General features: G+C 49.7%; 6 protein-coding genes across 6 annotated transcripts; 4 read left to right on the top strand and 2 right to left on the bottom strand.

Moving 5' to 3' along the window:
* Nucleotides 1-1,121: 1,121 nt before the first annotated feature.
* On the top strand, nucleotides 1,122-3,282 carry N7508_003406 (uncharacterized protein; the record flags this gene model as incomplete). The annotated part of the gene is made up of 6 exons (XM_058461472.1): nucleotides 1,122-1,201; nucleotides 1,251-1,334; nucleotides 1,384-2,235; nucleotides 2,284-2,358; nucleotides 2,410-3,012; nucleotides 3,075-3,282. The coding sequence occupies 6 exons, from the start codon at nucleotides 1,122-1,124 to the stop codon at nucleotides 3,280-3,282; spliced, it is 1,902 nt and encodes a 633-aa protein (XP_058322049.1).
* A 252-nt stretch (nucleotides 3,283-3,534) lies between these two features.
* N7508_003405 (putative zinc metallopeptidase) lies at nucleotides 3,535-5,004 on the top strand (the record flags this gene model as incomplete). Its single annotated transcript, XM_058461471.1, has 1 exon — nucleotides 3,535-5,004. One exon carries the CDS (start codon nucleotides 3,535-3,537, stop codon nucleotides 5,002-5,004), a length of 1,470 nt encoding a protein of 489 aa, XP_058322048.1.
* A 221-nt stretch (nucleotides 5,005-5,225) lies between these two features.
* Nucleotides 5,226-5,939, bottom strand: N7508_003404 (uncharacterized protein; the record flags this gene model as incomplete). The annotated part of the gene is made up of 1 exon (XM_058461470.1): nucleotides 5,226-5,939. The coding sequence occupies one exon, from the start codon at nucleotides 5,937-5,939 to the stop codon at nucleotides 5,226-5,228; it is 714 nt and encodes a 237-aa protein (XP_058322047.1).
* Nucleotides 5,940-6,399: 460 nt separating this feature from the next.
* Nucleotides 6,400-7,895, top strand: N7508_003403 (uncharacterized protein; the record flags this gene model as incomplete). The annotated part of the gene is made up of 7 exons (XM_058461469.1): nucleotides 6,400-6,488; nucleotides 6,544-6,611; nucleotides 6,668-6,673; nucleotides 6,726-6,843; nucleotides 6,932-7,031; nucleotides 7,109-7,259; nucleotides 7,312-7,895. The coding sequence occupies 7 exons, from the start codon at nucleotides 6,400-6,402 to the stop codon at nucleotides 7,893-7,895; spliced, it is 1,116 nt and encodes a 371-aa protein (XP_058322046.1).
* Nucleotides 7,896-11,070: 3,175 nt separating this feature from the next.
* Nucleotides 11,071-12,678, top strand: N7508_003402 (gluconeogenesis factor YvcK family protein; the record flags this gene model as incomplete). Its single annotated transcript, XM_058461468.1, has 2 exons — nucleotides 11,071-11,266; nucleotides 11,327-12,678. The coding sequence occupies 2 exons, from the start codon at nucleotides 11,071-11,073 to the stop codon at nucleotides 12,676-12,678; spliced, it is 1,548 nt and encodes a 515-aa protein (XP_058322045.1).
* A 323-nt stretch (nucleotides 12,679-13,001) lies between these two features.
* Nucleotides 13,002-13,742, bottom strand: N7508_003401 (uncharacterized protein; the record flags this gene model as incomplete). The annotated part of the gene is made up of 2 exons (XM_058461467.1): nucleotides 13,002-13,213; nucleotides 13,268-13,742. The coding sequence occupies 2 exons, from the start codon at nucleotides 13,740-13,742 to the stop codon at nucleotides 13,002-13,004; spliced, it is 687 nt and encodes a 228-aa protein (XP_058322044.1).
* Between the last annotated feature and the right edge of the window lie 629 nt (nucleotides 13,743-14,371).

The raw sequence follows: 14,371 nt of genomic DNA, 5'->3' as shown, positions 1-14,371 counted from the left end.
CAAATCTTGAAGTTCGCAGCTGGATATTTAGACCCGATGCATTATCAACCAGATGATCATCATAATATGTATCTTATGCAGCAATTGCGTCAGCTGATAGACACTCTGCAGGACCCAAAGCCACCCAACAACTTAATCTCGGGCAGGCGGTCCGTATAGGCACTTTTCCCGCTGCCGTATTAGTTCATTGGCCGCTTGTAGCAGCCCGCGGGGCCATAACCCGCCCATCCGCTGAGGCTTGAAAGCTCTGGTACATCCTATTTAGTTAAAGGTCTAATTCATAAAAGCACATAATCGGGGAAAACGCCCCTCTAAATGTTGTGTTGGATCTGTGTGAGGTAAGCCAAAGGTCTGATCGCATTTTCTCCGCCAAAGGAGCACTATGGAGTTTGTTGAGCCCAGCATAAATACAGCTGTCTTCCCTCCTCCTGAGAGATTTCTGATGGGTTGGTCTACGGGAGTCAGCTTGAGCACAGGCTCGGGTCCTTGATAACTACGATTCTGACTGTGACTACTACTACTACCCCGACAGGTCACTATGAGTTCTTCCAGTGAACTTCTTGGAACATCACATTGGAAAAGCAAATACCGGTACCAGGCTACTTGGCTGGTCCGTACATTGGAGGATACACACACACACACACACACTATGTGGTTATCACAAGTGCGATCGAGAAAGCTAACCCTCCACCAGCCAAACGGACCAACAGAAAGCCAGATGCGCAAACGACTTGCTCGCACAAAAGGATAAAACAGCCCCAAATTCTTGGCCCCATGCGGACCAATCACCAATGCGTCGGGCCTTCAGCACATCAAGAACGCGCCGTGCCTCCCCGGCCGTTGATACCCAAATACTTTCACGTGGCGATATTTCCATCAAGAAAGCCGGTTTCGACAGGCAAGACTTTCGAGGCGGAGCCCGGAGAGTTGACTGGGATTGAGTGGAGCAGCGACAGCGCAGAGACGCCAGGCGATTCATGCATGTTAAGCGCCCAGACTAGGAGAGGCCTTCGACCGAGAACATTTCTTCAGTCTCTCCATTCCTCAGGGCTGAAGTGGATTATTAAGTGAAGTTTTTGTTTGCTGACGTCTCAACCCCGCACTGTTCTTCACTCGCCAAAATGAAGGCGTTTGAGGGTCGCGCTCCCGTTGAATACCCTCGAAAGCGTGCGTCAATTGCCTGCAACTTCTGTCGCCATCGGTACGTCATGAACTGGGACTTTTGTGACTTGGTTATTGAGTTCAACTAGGAAGCGGAAGTGCGATGGCCAAAAGCCAACCTGTGGGCTTTGCGCCGATGCTGGCGCCCAGTGCGAGTACCAAGAAAGTGACAGGTAGAGAATGTCCGCCAGGTCGGGAGTTGTGAATAGTAACAGTGAATAGGGTGCAGGATATTCCAGCGGAAATACTGTCTCGCTTGAGTCACATGGAGACCCTTCTTCAGCAACAGAAAGAAGCTATCGCCGAACTCTCGACTCGAGTTACATCGCAAGATTCCTCTCCCCAGGCCGACCCGTTGATTTCGTTGCCAAATGTGTCGGGGCATCTGGCTCAACCGCGCTACAACTGGTACCCGTCGCCCGCCAATACATACGATAAATCGTCAATCAGCCTTCCTCCAAACCAGGAAGAGCCTCTGCCCATTCCTCTGGGCCACTCAGCTCCAACAGAACGACTCTTTTTTCTGGACCGAATCAAGAACCTGATCGGCGAATACCCTCAAGATTTCTTCATGCAACTGGAATCAACCCGCCTACCCAAATTTGAAGACAAAAACGTCAACAACAGCTTCGACCGAATTGACCCGACCCTGTTCCAAACACGGATTACAGAGCCATATTTCAACGAGTTTCTAACAAACGTTCATGCCTTCTTCCCTCTTATGGAACCTTTAGCGTTGCGCACCGTCTACGAGAACTTCACACTAGTACCACGAGGCAATAGTATCCAAACAATTCTTTGCCTGGTTATCATTGCGCTGGGCAAAGTCTCCGCGAACCCCGGACACATCTTTGACATTGAAGCGGCCGATGATCGGAATGGGATTGAATATTTCGCGCCGGCATATCACGAGCTGAAGAACCGGTGGTCGGCATTCTTGCCTATGAACCGCAGTCCCTTTGTGCCGTTGGCATTTGTCTATGCCTCGTTGTATTTCCGCTATATCGGACGTCCGTTCCACGCGTCTACTATGATCACGGATGCATCTACGGCGGTCAAGTCGCTGCATTCTCTGTGCGTATTCTTCGTTCGCTTGTGCTTGCAAATTCTGACTGGATATAGATTGAGTGTCAAGCCCATGATGCGGGAGCATGACACCCTTTTCCGAACTACCTGGGCCTGCTACATTCTGGAATGGTTGGTAGTTTCTCTCAGATTCGTCGACTGCGACTAACAATACATGTCAAGTGACGACTTGGCCGAATTCAACTTCCCCCGCAGCGGAATCGAGTTCCTCGTGGAAGGGCCCCCATCAGTCGAAGGAGGAATGCATTTCCCCCGACTCTCCGAACCAACTCAGAGAAGCAATCTAGTATTCCTCGCAATGTGCTCAATCCGCAAGCTGCTAAACCGAGTACACACCTGGATCTACGACCCAACCTTCCTGGACAACTACGCTGCCGCCTCACCATCGCAACAAAAGTCACACCCTACCACGCCACGACCGCAGAAGCATTCAATTGCTTCTCTGGAAAGGATTTGCGTTGAGCTCAACCGCCAGCTTGAGGAATGGTTCCAATCTTTGCCGCCCCAGATCCGACCAGACCTGAAAAAGCCCACGTCTCATCAAGACGTATACGACAGTTATATTCGCGCGCGATATTACGCCACGAAACACATCATTTACCGACCGAGTCTTGTTTACGCCGCTCAGAACAAAGATACCAACGTGCTGCCTGACTATGTCTTTGGGAACTGCAAGCAATGCATTGCCAGCTGTCGCAAATTCGTGGAGGCGGCATCGCTTCTTCTCGAGAAGAGGACCCATTCCAATTGGCTACGAATGCAAGCGTAGGACTGTCTTTTGTTCCGTACCTATAATACTTATCTGAAACTGACATGTATCTGCATAGACTCTTGGCCGCCATATTCACCTTGGCGACAGCAAAAAGCACCCCGTCCCTCGAAGCGATCGTCTCGGACTTCGACTTTGATCAATTGATGAAGGAAGCCATACAGTCAATCGGGCTATGGGCACAACACTCGGAGTCAGCAGATGCAATTCTGAGCATCATCAAGACAATCCGGCAAAAAATACGACTCTCCGTCTCCAGAAATTAGCATACGACAGGTTTCCAATTTATCATAAATTTTCTCTGGCGCTGTGCATTTCCATTCCTAGCGAAACGCGAAGTGACATGATACCCTCGCATTGTGAAGCGAATACCCCAACTCTCATGTACATACTCAAATGTTGTTATCAGTAAGCTCGGAAGTGACCGTTGCGGACATCCCCGAGGCCCAAGACCCGCAGGGGGAAAAGCTTCAAGACTAGCCACAGTCTACTTCTCCAATCCATACACCTGAACAAAAATGCCTCCAAACCTCACAGCTCAAATCAAGCATATACACAATGTCCGATTACCCGGACAACCGTCAACATGGAATATAACAATATCATATCCCACATCCAGCGGCACAATCACATCCGTAACCCCGCATGAAGAGCAAGAGCAAGACACAAAGTTAACACAAACACAAACCACCAATTCCGAATCAGAAGCGACGTCAAAGTCAGAGTCAGAGTCACAGCCACCCCTAGCCCTACCACCATTAACACATCCACACATCCACCTCGACAAAGCATTCATCCACAGCACACCAAACTACGCCCCCTTCCTCCCAAAAACAGGAACATTCAAAGAAGCACTAAACAACACAACAAAAGCAAAAGAACAATTCACCCAAAGCGACCTCCTAAAACGAGGCACATGGCTCCTCGCCGAATCATTCGCGTCCGGCGTAACAGCCATGAGAGCATTCGTCGAAGTGGACCATACGGTCCAACATACCTGCCTAGACGCGGCAATTGAATTAAAAGAAGAATGGAAAACAGCCATTGAAATCCAAATCGTTTGTTTTGCCCAGGATCCGATTTTCTCTACTCAACACGGGGAAGAGAATATGTCTTTAATTACTGAGGCGTTGGAGAAATATCCCCAAACCGATGTTCTGGGGACGACGCCCTATGTTGAGACGAGTCTCGAGTCTGCAAAGAGGAATATCGAGTGGGCGATTGATTGTGCGATGAGGTTGGGTAAACATCTTGACTTTCATCTTGATTATAATCTTGATGGGGGTAAGGAGGCGCTTGTTTGGTTTGTTTTAAGTGCGCTCAAGGAACGCGGGTGGACGGCTGCTTCGACGAGGAAACGTGTTATGCTGGGCCATTGTTCGAGATTGACGCTTTTCTCGGAGGATGAGTGGATCGCGCTTGCGCGTGAGATTCGTGAGAATGATTTGCCGGTTAGTTTCGTTGGATTGCCTACGAGTGATCTCTATATGGCGGCGCCGCCGGTGGGTGGGAAGGAGACGGCACCTCAATCTCGGCCAAGGGGCACGTTGCAAATCCTTGATATGATTCGGAAGTATGGGCTTGATGCTGTAATGGGTGTGAATAATGTTGGTAATTCGTTTACACCGTGGGGATTGCCGGATCCGTTGGCTTTGGCTTGTCTTGGTGTTGGGGTTTATCAGGCCGGAAGTCAGGATGATGCTGAGCTGTTGTTTGAGTGTGTTTCGACTAGAGCCAGGGCTGCTATTGGGTTGGATTGCTCTGATTTTGACTCTGGACTTTGTATACGGGAGGGGTCTATGGCTGATCTTCTGTTGGTTTGTTGTCGGGATGAGACTGGGTGTGGAATTGTTCGCCCACGGACGAATGCTGCTGAAGTTGTGTGGACTCCACCTGAGAAAGTTAATAGGGATGTGGTATGTAGCGGACGATTGAAGATGTCGCCATTTGGGAGCTCGGAATCCGAGGATTTGTATCGGTTCGTGTGAACTGGGTTCATTTGATCATGACCCTCAAGGGAGAAGTACGCTAGAAGAAGCCACACATGCAAATCGTGCAATCCAAAAGCTCGATCATCTCATTCAGCGGACTACTCCTGCAGATCCATCGATGCGATCAAGCCATTTCAATTTTTGATGACGTTTCGTCTCCACAAGTACATTTTCTGGTACCGGGAATCCGGCAAATGATGCAAATGATAGCCAGCTGGCTACTCCGTTGTGGCTGGCCGCAGAGCATAAGACTGCACAGGAAGCAGATTGAAACTCTTGGGGAACCCCTTCTGCAATTCCGACTTAATGACAGTCATCCCAGCAGCCTGGAAAATCTGTTTAAACTTGGCATCCGTCCTGGTGACGCTGCTATCCTCATCGTCGTACATGTCCTGTCCAAGATTATGGGTAGACAAGTTCTCTTTAACAACCATGAGACCGTTCTCAGTCAAGGCATTGCGACACCGCACGGTGTAATCAATCAGCTGGGAATCCGTGAGATGGCCCACACACCACTGCGTCCAAATGAGATCGTATTTCCGCTCGGGATACCAGTCTTCAAGACCCTTGGTGTAAACAGTCCCTACAACACCGGTCTTGGCGACGGCACTGTCTTGCAGAACCTTGGTGAATTTGGCAACGGGCTCTACTGCGTCGACCTTTTCGCAGACATGGCTGAGAAATCCCTCTGTCACGCGGCCGACGCCTGCGCCGCAGTCCACGCCCTGGGCAAATTTGCCTTCGGATGGGATTCCTGGAATTAGGCGGCGTACTTTGGCTAGGAAGCCCTTTGATCCTTGGAGGTCAATGCGTGACACCGAGGGGAATTCGCCCAACATGCTCCCTGGCGTGGCGGGTTGACTGTTCCAGTACTTCAAGGAGGCTGCATGATCGATATTGGAGTCGGCTGGGGGTGTGGCTGGGTCTGTCATTGTGTCTTGCTTTTGAGAAAGTTCACCAAGAGAATTGAAGGTCCGACAGTGTTAGGAATGGAACAATGAAAGGGCGTCCCGGCAAGTTCGAGAATGATATCTCGTCATCACGTGACCGCATGCTTCCAGATTTGACTCTGTTTGACTCGACTTGAAATTGTCTGAAGGATAGACAAGCACCCCTATAGAGACTATCAAGGCGTGATACGCTAAGCATTGGGGGCTGTGTTGATCGACAGGGATAGAAATGGCAGTAAAATCTCTGACACGATCTGTACCCTGAAACTTGGGTTCCGTGCAATCTTAAGGGGGCCACACCCGTTGAAGTTGCAATGTGATTGGAGTTGACTTGGGGGGCGGGTGTGAACTGCCGATCCATAAATCCTGCCTTTTTCCCCTTATTTCCTTTCTTCAACTCTTCTCACCACAGTCATTCCTTTCTACTGTTTTTATCTTCGTCATGGCCGCCAGTCGTTCAGATGAGCGCAAGCTCGAGAGTGGAAACACTGCTCCCCAGGACAAGGGCCTCCACCCGGCTTTCTACATCGCGTGCGTAATTCCCTGGAACCACTTTGAGAACCACTTTACTGAGACTCGCCTTTAGCCTCTGGATTGCTCTGAGTTCCAGCGTCATCTTGTTCAACAAGTGGGTTCTTTCCAGCGCCAAGTTCAGTATGTTTCCCTATCGCTTGTCGCGTTGAATTGCAGCTAACAGTTCTTGTTTTTAGACTTCCGTGAGCACCTCTCGATTCCTGCGAATGAAGCAATTATTGACCTCAACAACAGCCCTGTTCTTGACAACATGGCACATGGTGTTCGCCACGGCGATGACCCAGATTCTCGCCCGCTTCACCACTATCCTTGACTCGCGCCACAAGGTTCCCATGAACCCAGCTACCTACACGTGAGCAATCCCGCGAACACAAAGGCGCATTGCGCAAGACCTGCGACTGGACCTCGCATCGATGGCTAACATGCGGTTGTATCTATAGGCGTGCCATTGTCCCTATTGGTATCATGTTCAGTTTGAGTCTGATTTGCGGTAACTTGGCCTACCTCTACCTGAGTGTTTCCTTCATCCAGATGCTCAAGGTGCGTACCAACTGAGGATTTGTTTCACATTTCCGACCCCCGCCTTGAATTCCAGACCCAACTAACACCATACACAGGCTACCAACGCTGTCGCTACTCTCCTGGCCACCTGGGCTTTCGGTATTGCGCCTACCAACATGAAGACCCTCGGAAATGTGGCCTTCATTGTTATCGGTGTTGTGATCGCCTCGTTCGGTGAGATCAAGTTCGACATGTTCGGTTTCCTGAGTACGTTATTTCCAAGTCCCAGCCCTCAAAATCACTCCTAACAATCCCACAGTCCAGGTCGCTGGTATCGTCTTCGAGGCTCTCCGTCTGGTCATGGTCCAGCGTCTCCTCAGCTCCGCCGAGTTCAAGATGGACCCTCTCGTCTCTCTGTACTACTACGCCCCCGCCTGTGCCGTGGCCAACGGTGTTGTCACCCTCTTCGCTGAGCTCCCCCGTCTGACCATGGGCGACATTTACGGTATCGGAATCGGCACACTCGTTGCCAACGCACTGGTGGCATTCCTCCTCAACGCCTCCGTCGTCCTCCTCATCGGCAAGACCTCCGCCGTCGTCCTGACCATGGCCGGTGTCCTCAAGGATATCCTCCTCGTCTGCGCCTCCATGCTCATCTTCCGCGACCCCGTCACTGCCCAGCAGTTCTTCGGTTACTCCATTGCCCTCGCCGGTCTCTGCTACTACAAGCTCGGTGCCGAGAAGATTCAGACCCTTGCCACCGATGTGCGCCTCCAGGTTGGCGAGTACAACCGCAGCAACCCCGCTGCCACCAAAGGTATTGCCATTGGTGGTGTTTGCTTCATCGTTCTGCTCGTCCTGTACAGCGGTAGCCCCGCCTCCGCTGCTCCAGTGACCAACTAAGTCCACCGCAGCAGCTGAAGCAATGCACGGGAATCTGGCACCACGGAGAATGTTCCGTGGGCTTTTATTGTTTCACGAATTCAAGCTCGAATTGGTTCGACGCTTATGTTAAATTTTGATAAAGATCGTGTCTTGTCTGGACACGACAGCACATGCATGTAAAGTTAGGGGTATAGATGATGGGGGTTTATAGGAGCTATAGTTTATAATAAACGGTTGAACGAAATTGACAATCGGATCGCACTGTCCAAGAAACCAACTCCGCCGCTAAGTACGAGCTATTGAAATGGGTCATATTTGGCAAACGTATCACTCGTCGACAATTCCCCACTGTCTCGGTTAACTTGATTAACCTCAATCTTAATTTCACCTGCAAAACCCTGACGAAAAACCCCGAAGTTTCACATCAAGCACCACTACACCACTAACTACACCACAGGCAACAGCATTGCATTACCCCCTTAGAAGGAAACCTCCTAAGCAAAACATCAACAAACCCACAAAGAGCGGCGCCCACCGCAAAAGTCCCCGCAAAAACTGAAACCCCAACCACATACCCGGGCGAATCCGCAGCAGGAAACAGCGCACTGCCATACAGTTGCGCGAGCGCCGCAACACCATTCATCCAAGCAAGTATAATAGCCCTAACCTCACGATTAACAGACGCCAGCGCGGTAGTAGCAAATGACAATGCAAGCGCATTCCTCGTCCAGATGGTTACATTGATAAAGCAAAGGAATATACAGCGTGCTGTGTTATTTCTAATAGCGACTGTCAAAGCGAAGAATATCATTCCCACGATGAGATTCGTTACGAGGAGTAGACCACGCTGATCCGGGTGCCGGTCTGCGAAATAGCAGACCGGGATGGCGATTACGAGGGAAACGAGGTAGAGTGGTGCGGTCATGTATTGTGCTGTTGTCGATGCATATCCCATGCCGCTTATGAGGCTTGGGTAGCAGTAGGATATTGCTAAGGCGCCGAGGATTGTCATGTAGGCTGGTGTGAGAATCCAGGTTCGCCAGTCTAAGAGGGCTTCTAGGCTTCTTCGCCATTTCCAGAGTGAATAGCTTGTATTTTGCTTTCTTCGATGGAGGAGGACATGGTATGGTTTGGCTAGAGAGAAATGTATGTTTCCTGAAAGCCCATCCAGTATTTAGAGAGAGATATCTATTGATAGTTCCCCCCAGCAGGATTCGAGCAAGTGACATGTCCCATATGGGTGAAATCCGGGGAACTCTCTTTCAAAATTAGTGTTTGAATGGTCTGAGGTAATGTATAGAGCGGGGATTCTGAATTCTAGATGGAGATAATCCAGGGAGTACTGGGGTGAATGAGTCGCGGTCTACTAAGCGATTGACTACGCCTGGGTTGAACTATGAAATATCAAACATTCCGCAAGATTACGCGTATATTAAAATCCCCTTCAGCTGTTTTCAGCAATCCTGCGAAGTTGATAGAGCAAGCAATTGACATCTCTTTGGGTCCGCTGTGTAGATCATTGCTTCTCCTCTTCGGAGTGGTGTACAAACTCCCCGGGTGAGTCCATTCGTTATACTCGTGAAATCCCTGTTGACAAGTCTGAAGATGACCAATTGAATTGGATATTTGGTGCAGAGGGCATTAGCCTGATGTTGTACGGCTGTAGTCTGATTACTGGTTGATTCGTATAGATGTCGGCTTTCTTTCCGCATGGTAAGATGATATACAATGGCAAGCCATTCTATACTAGCTCATGTCACAATTCTGGCGCAGTCAGTACAAGTATAAGCGGAGAACCTCCGATCAACATGACCTCAAAGATCCCCGCAGCAGCAGGCATTCTTGAAACATTGAGACAAATACGAGGCGCTAAATAAGTAGGAACAACCACTCCGCTTAGAACCGAACCAACTGGCTAATATTGATTATGGCTCAACAGTGAGATGAACATTGCCATTCAGATCGGTCGTTCCACATGCACTAACTTGCTTCCTCACAGGAACAAGCTAGCATCCTACCCTGACCTCAAAGACCAAATAGCTCTAGTTATCGGAGCAGGTCAATCAGGGGACCCCACCTCAAAGGTCTGGGGCAATGGAGCAGCAATCGCAAAGACCCTAAGCACCTCTGGGGCCAAGGTAATTGCCTGCGACTTGAATTTAGAGGCAGCGCAACGAATAGCACATCTAATTCAAGTAGATGGCGGATTCTGCGACTCCATCCAACTTGACGCAACCAAAGCCACCGATATCAAGCGTGTTGTGGACGAAGTGGTAACAAAATATGGCCGAATCGATATCCTCGTGAACAATGTTGGCCTCACAAAGACAGGCGACCCTGCCACAATGCTGGAGGAAGCATGGGATGCACAGTTCCAGTTGAATCTAAAAACAGTCTATCTGAGCTGCAAGGCTGTCCTGCCCATTATGGAAAAACAAGGCTCAGGGTCTATTGTCAACAATGCATCGATTGCAGGTATGAGATTCCTCGGAAAACCTCAAGTTGCATATGCCACTGCGAAGGCGGCCGTCATTCATTTTACCAAAATAACAGGTGTTATGTATGCGAACAAGGGGGTGCGTGTTAACTCTGTGTCTCCGGGTATGATGTATACACCACTCCTAGAGATGCTGGGGAACAGTGACTCAAAAGAGGACCGGGAGATCCATAGGAAGATTACGGACCATAAATGTGCCCATGGGTTGTATGGGCGATGCATTTGATGTTGCGAGTTGTGTGGCATTCCTTGCGAGTACCTCGTCTCGCTATGTTATTAGTCAGAATTTGGTGATTGATGGTGGCTTGACGAGTTCGACGGGGACTGGAGGTGCTCGGCCTCCATTGTCTCGGATTTGATGTGCCTCTGCATGGAATCCAGGATATTGCAGATGTTTGTAGAGGGTTGTGGAGCATGGAGAAGTGACAGCTGCAACTGTTTAGTAGGCATCAATTGTCCCTATTCCGACTTGATCTCAATATAACAATGTGATAATTTAAGCCATGTGTCTTATTGATATCAAAAGTTGCTTGGGGGCGCAGTCGTGACCTTGGTCTATTTGTGTGGTTGCGCGGGTGTTCAGGCCTGCCAAACATGCCAATGTCTCAAATCCATCGGCTGACTCAACTTTCGCTGTACTGTTCGCCTCTGAGGCTCATCAACTCTTAAAATCAATGTTTGGGCGCAAATTGTACCATGGCAAACACGTCCAATAGGGGTATTGTTGTTATTTCCGGAGGTAGCGCGGCGAACAATCTCGTCGATGTGTTTAATGCGGTCCGCGAAAGCAAGAACTGCCAACTGAGCTATATCATCCCCATCAGCGACAATGGTGGATCATCTTCCGAGCTCATTCGGATTTTTGGAGGTCCTGGAATCGGTGATGTCCGAAGTAAGTCTTAATTATCTGGATCACAGTGTGGTGGCACAGTTGCTAACCACCCCCCGACAGGTAGACTGGTGCGACTGATTCCGGATTCACCAGCAAACCCGGAGAGATCAGCCGTCAAGGCCCTATTCAATCACCGTCTGCCTGCGGAGCCCGTGGCTGCAGCTCAAGAGTGGCAGTCCATTGTTGACGGAACGACCGATCTCTGGACAGCTATCACTCCCGCCAAAAAGGAGTTGATTCGTTCGTTCTTCAACGTGTTGAATCTGGAGATTTTAAAACGGGCAAGACCTCCATCATCGACATTTGACTTTACGTCGGCAAGCGTGGGAAACCTATTCTTGACCGCAGCCCGGCTATTCAGTGGCAGTTTCGAAAGCGCCATCTACTTACTGGGAAGTATTTGCGGTGTGCCCTCAGACCTTGTACGAGTGATCCCGGCTATCAACTCCAACTTTTCCCACCATATTTCTGCATCTCTAGCAGATGGGACTGTCATAGTTGGTCAGAATAGTATTTCCCATCCTAGCGAGACAACAGCTCTACAACACACCCCCGGCTCTCGGAGACCAAGTTTGCTCCTTGCCGATGGTGATGATGTTGAATATACAGATTCAGAAATCTCAGATGCGATGACCTACGAAGAAGACCATCTTCCTGGATCGTTGGCAACTCTCCGCAATAAAAACATCAAATTCAGCAAAACGAAAAACGAAGATCTCAGTTCTCGAATCACTCGAATCTGGTACATCAATCCGTATGGCCAAGAAATCCGACCACCCGCCAATCCGCGTGTGCTGGAAGCAATAAACGACTCGCAAGCCATCATCTACAGCATCGGCTCCCTCTACACATCCATCATCCCAGCCATCGTCCTTCGAGGCGTTGGCAAAAGCATAGTCTCAAGCCCGGCCCGACACAAGATCCTAATTCTGAACGGATCTTTAGACCGAGAGACAGGGCCTCCAACTGCACCTTTTATAGCATCCGATTTTGTCGAGGCAATCGTCAGCGCTGGAGAGGAAAGTCGTGGGCGTGGTCCAATTGATATCTTCAAGCGTGAAGCCCATGATTCTGCGTCTGATTCGTCCAAACCTAGCACTCGGCATTTCAGATCTCTTCCATATACTGCATATATCACTCACATCTTGCACCTGGAGGGACCTGGTACGCCGCATGTGGACCGTGAGCGGCTTGCACATATGGGTATCGAAACGCTTCGTCTGTATGGGCGGAAGATCACAGCTAAGAATGGTGACAAGGAGACTATTGTTGGGATGAAGTATGATCCCAATGCGCTCGTTCAGGCGATTGAGGTCGTATTGGGGAAGAAAGGAGATGCGATGGTTCGAGGTGGGTTAGATGGTGGGCTGGGTAGACGGAATACCTTGGACCCTGCGAGAAGAGACCGATAACTTCTTATTAAAAGATATACCGGAGATCCTCGTACTGGACAATAATATGCAATCATCTACTGAGCACCCAGATTCAAAATAATTCAAATGCCATGCTTTGTGACGTAAAGTAGAAGGGTAATGGAGAGTCTCTGTACAGAAATATGTGATGCCAAAAAAGGCAACGACGAGATATCCCCTCCAAAACCCTCGAATACCATGACCATAACTCCGTTTCTCAAGCGAAAATGCGCTTCCGCTGCGCTAAATGCCATGTGATGTGTCCGTTATTCATTCCCAATGCGCCGAGTTGCAATGCTTAATATGAAAGATGAGCAGAAAGACTATTCCACAGCGACATCTGAGGATACATCCCGTTTGTTGCACAGCACCTTCAAGTTCAGCAGAACCAAGCTCGATATGCCATTCCTACCGGGCTTAACCGTAAGCGCTTTCCGGCACACCGGGCAAGCAGGTTTGGGTTTCGAGCCATCCATTCTGACTTGCTCGCCCATCTTTACGCATTCGGTTATGCATTTATGGCAGAAAAGATGTCCTATTCACGAATAAGCAAAAGAAACGGTACGCTTCAAGACTAAAATCAACCTACCACATGAAGTGCTCGTCGCATTCTCCGGGGTATCCATGCACACTGGGCACTTGTAGGCGGTCAGAATGGTCCGCCCTTCTTCAGTGGGAGTTTTATGACTTTTGAAGAGCTTTGCATCTGCTCTGGCCGCGGCCTCTTTTGCCTGTTGCGCTGCTCTGTGCTGCATTTCTAGCGCTTGAGACATATGAGCCGTGCCGGAATGTCCCGTCAAGTCGATCTGGGGAACTGGCCGGGACTCTCTGGTCAAGTCGACATGTGAGCGCGAGCCTCTGCTCAACTCGATACCGGCGTCGTCTGTCAGGTCGATCTCACTGCGGCGTTCAGATGTTCGCGGGGCTTTCAAGACCGGCGGAGTTGAGGTGGAGGAATCATCGGTATCGCGCCGACGCTTGGAAGGTGGGGGTGGGAGAGGACGCGAGCGCGCTCTGGAGGAGGACGCATGATTAGAGCTGATGTGATGTGAGCTGGACTGCATTATGGGCGAGGTCAGGCGGATGGAGTTCGTATGTTCGGCGTTTGTTGTTGAAGTTGTAGTGTTGGCTCGGTGGCTTGCCATGGCTGGAACAATATCCAAACCACTTTTACGACCGCCTAATAACGTTTAATGTTTCGAAAGTCCCAACGTGAACGTTATATAGGTCACTAGCGTATTGAGCCAAGACTGTCAGATATACCACACTGAGTCGGTTCGTTGAGGTTTTTTGAGGTCTCTGCGGGGAGTTCAAACTGGCGACAATGAGACCAAATGCTCACAGAGCCTATATTGATTTGAAACCCTTGCCGGGAACAGAAGTACCTAGAGTGACAATGAATAGGCTCAAAAAGACCGAGGGAATGTGGCGATAGACTTATCATAAATGCACGTGACGATAAGCTTTCCAAAGCGAAGGCGGTGAACACGAACGGGCGGGATGTTAATCCGGGGCCGGCATGACGCCCTGACAGATACCGCGATAGGCAAAAGATATGGATTGTCCACTTCAAGTCATTCCTTTTGTTTTTAGATACAGCCACACGGCTGTGATCACCTTCCTACCATGACCTAATGCTATCACATTCATTCAGATGATGTTATCTTGGAAATATTCCTGCACTCCTTGCTCC

Source organism: Penicillium antarcticum (assembly GCF_028974205.1).
Source record: "Penicillium antarcticum strain IBT 31339 chromosome Unknown utg000003l_segment0_segment0, whole genome shotgun sequence".
Lineage (NCBI taxonomy): Eukaryota > Fungi > Ascomycota > Eurotiomycetes > Eurotiales > Aspergillaceae > Penicillium > Penicillium antarcticum.
The sequence above is the reverse complement of the archived record's forward strand: the minus strand, read 5'-3'. Positions and strand labels throughout refer to the sequence as shown.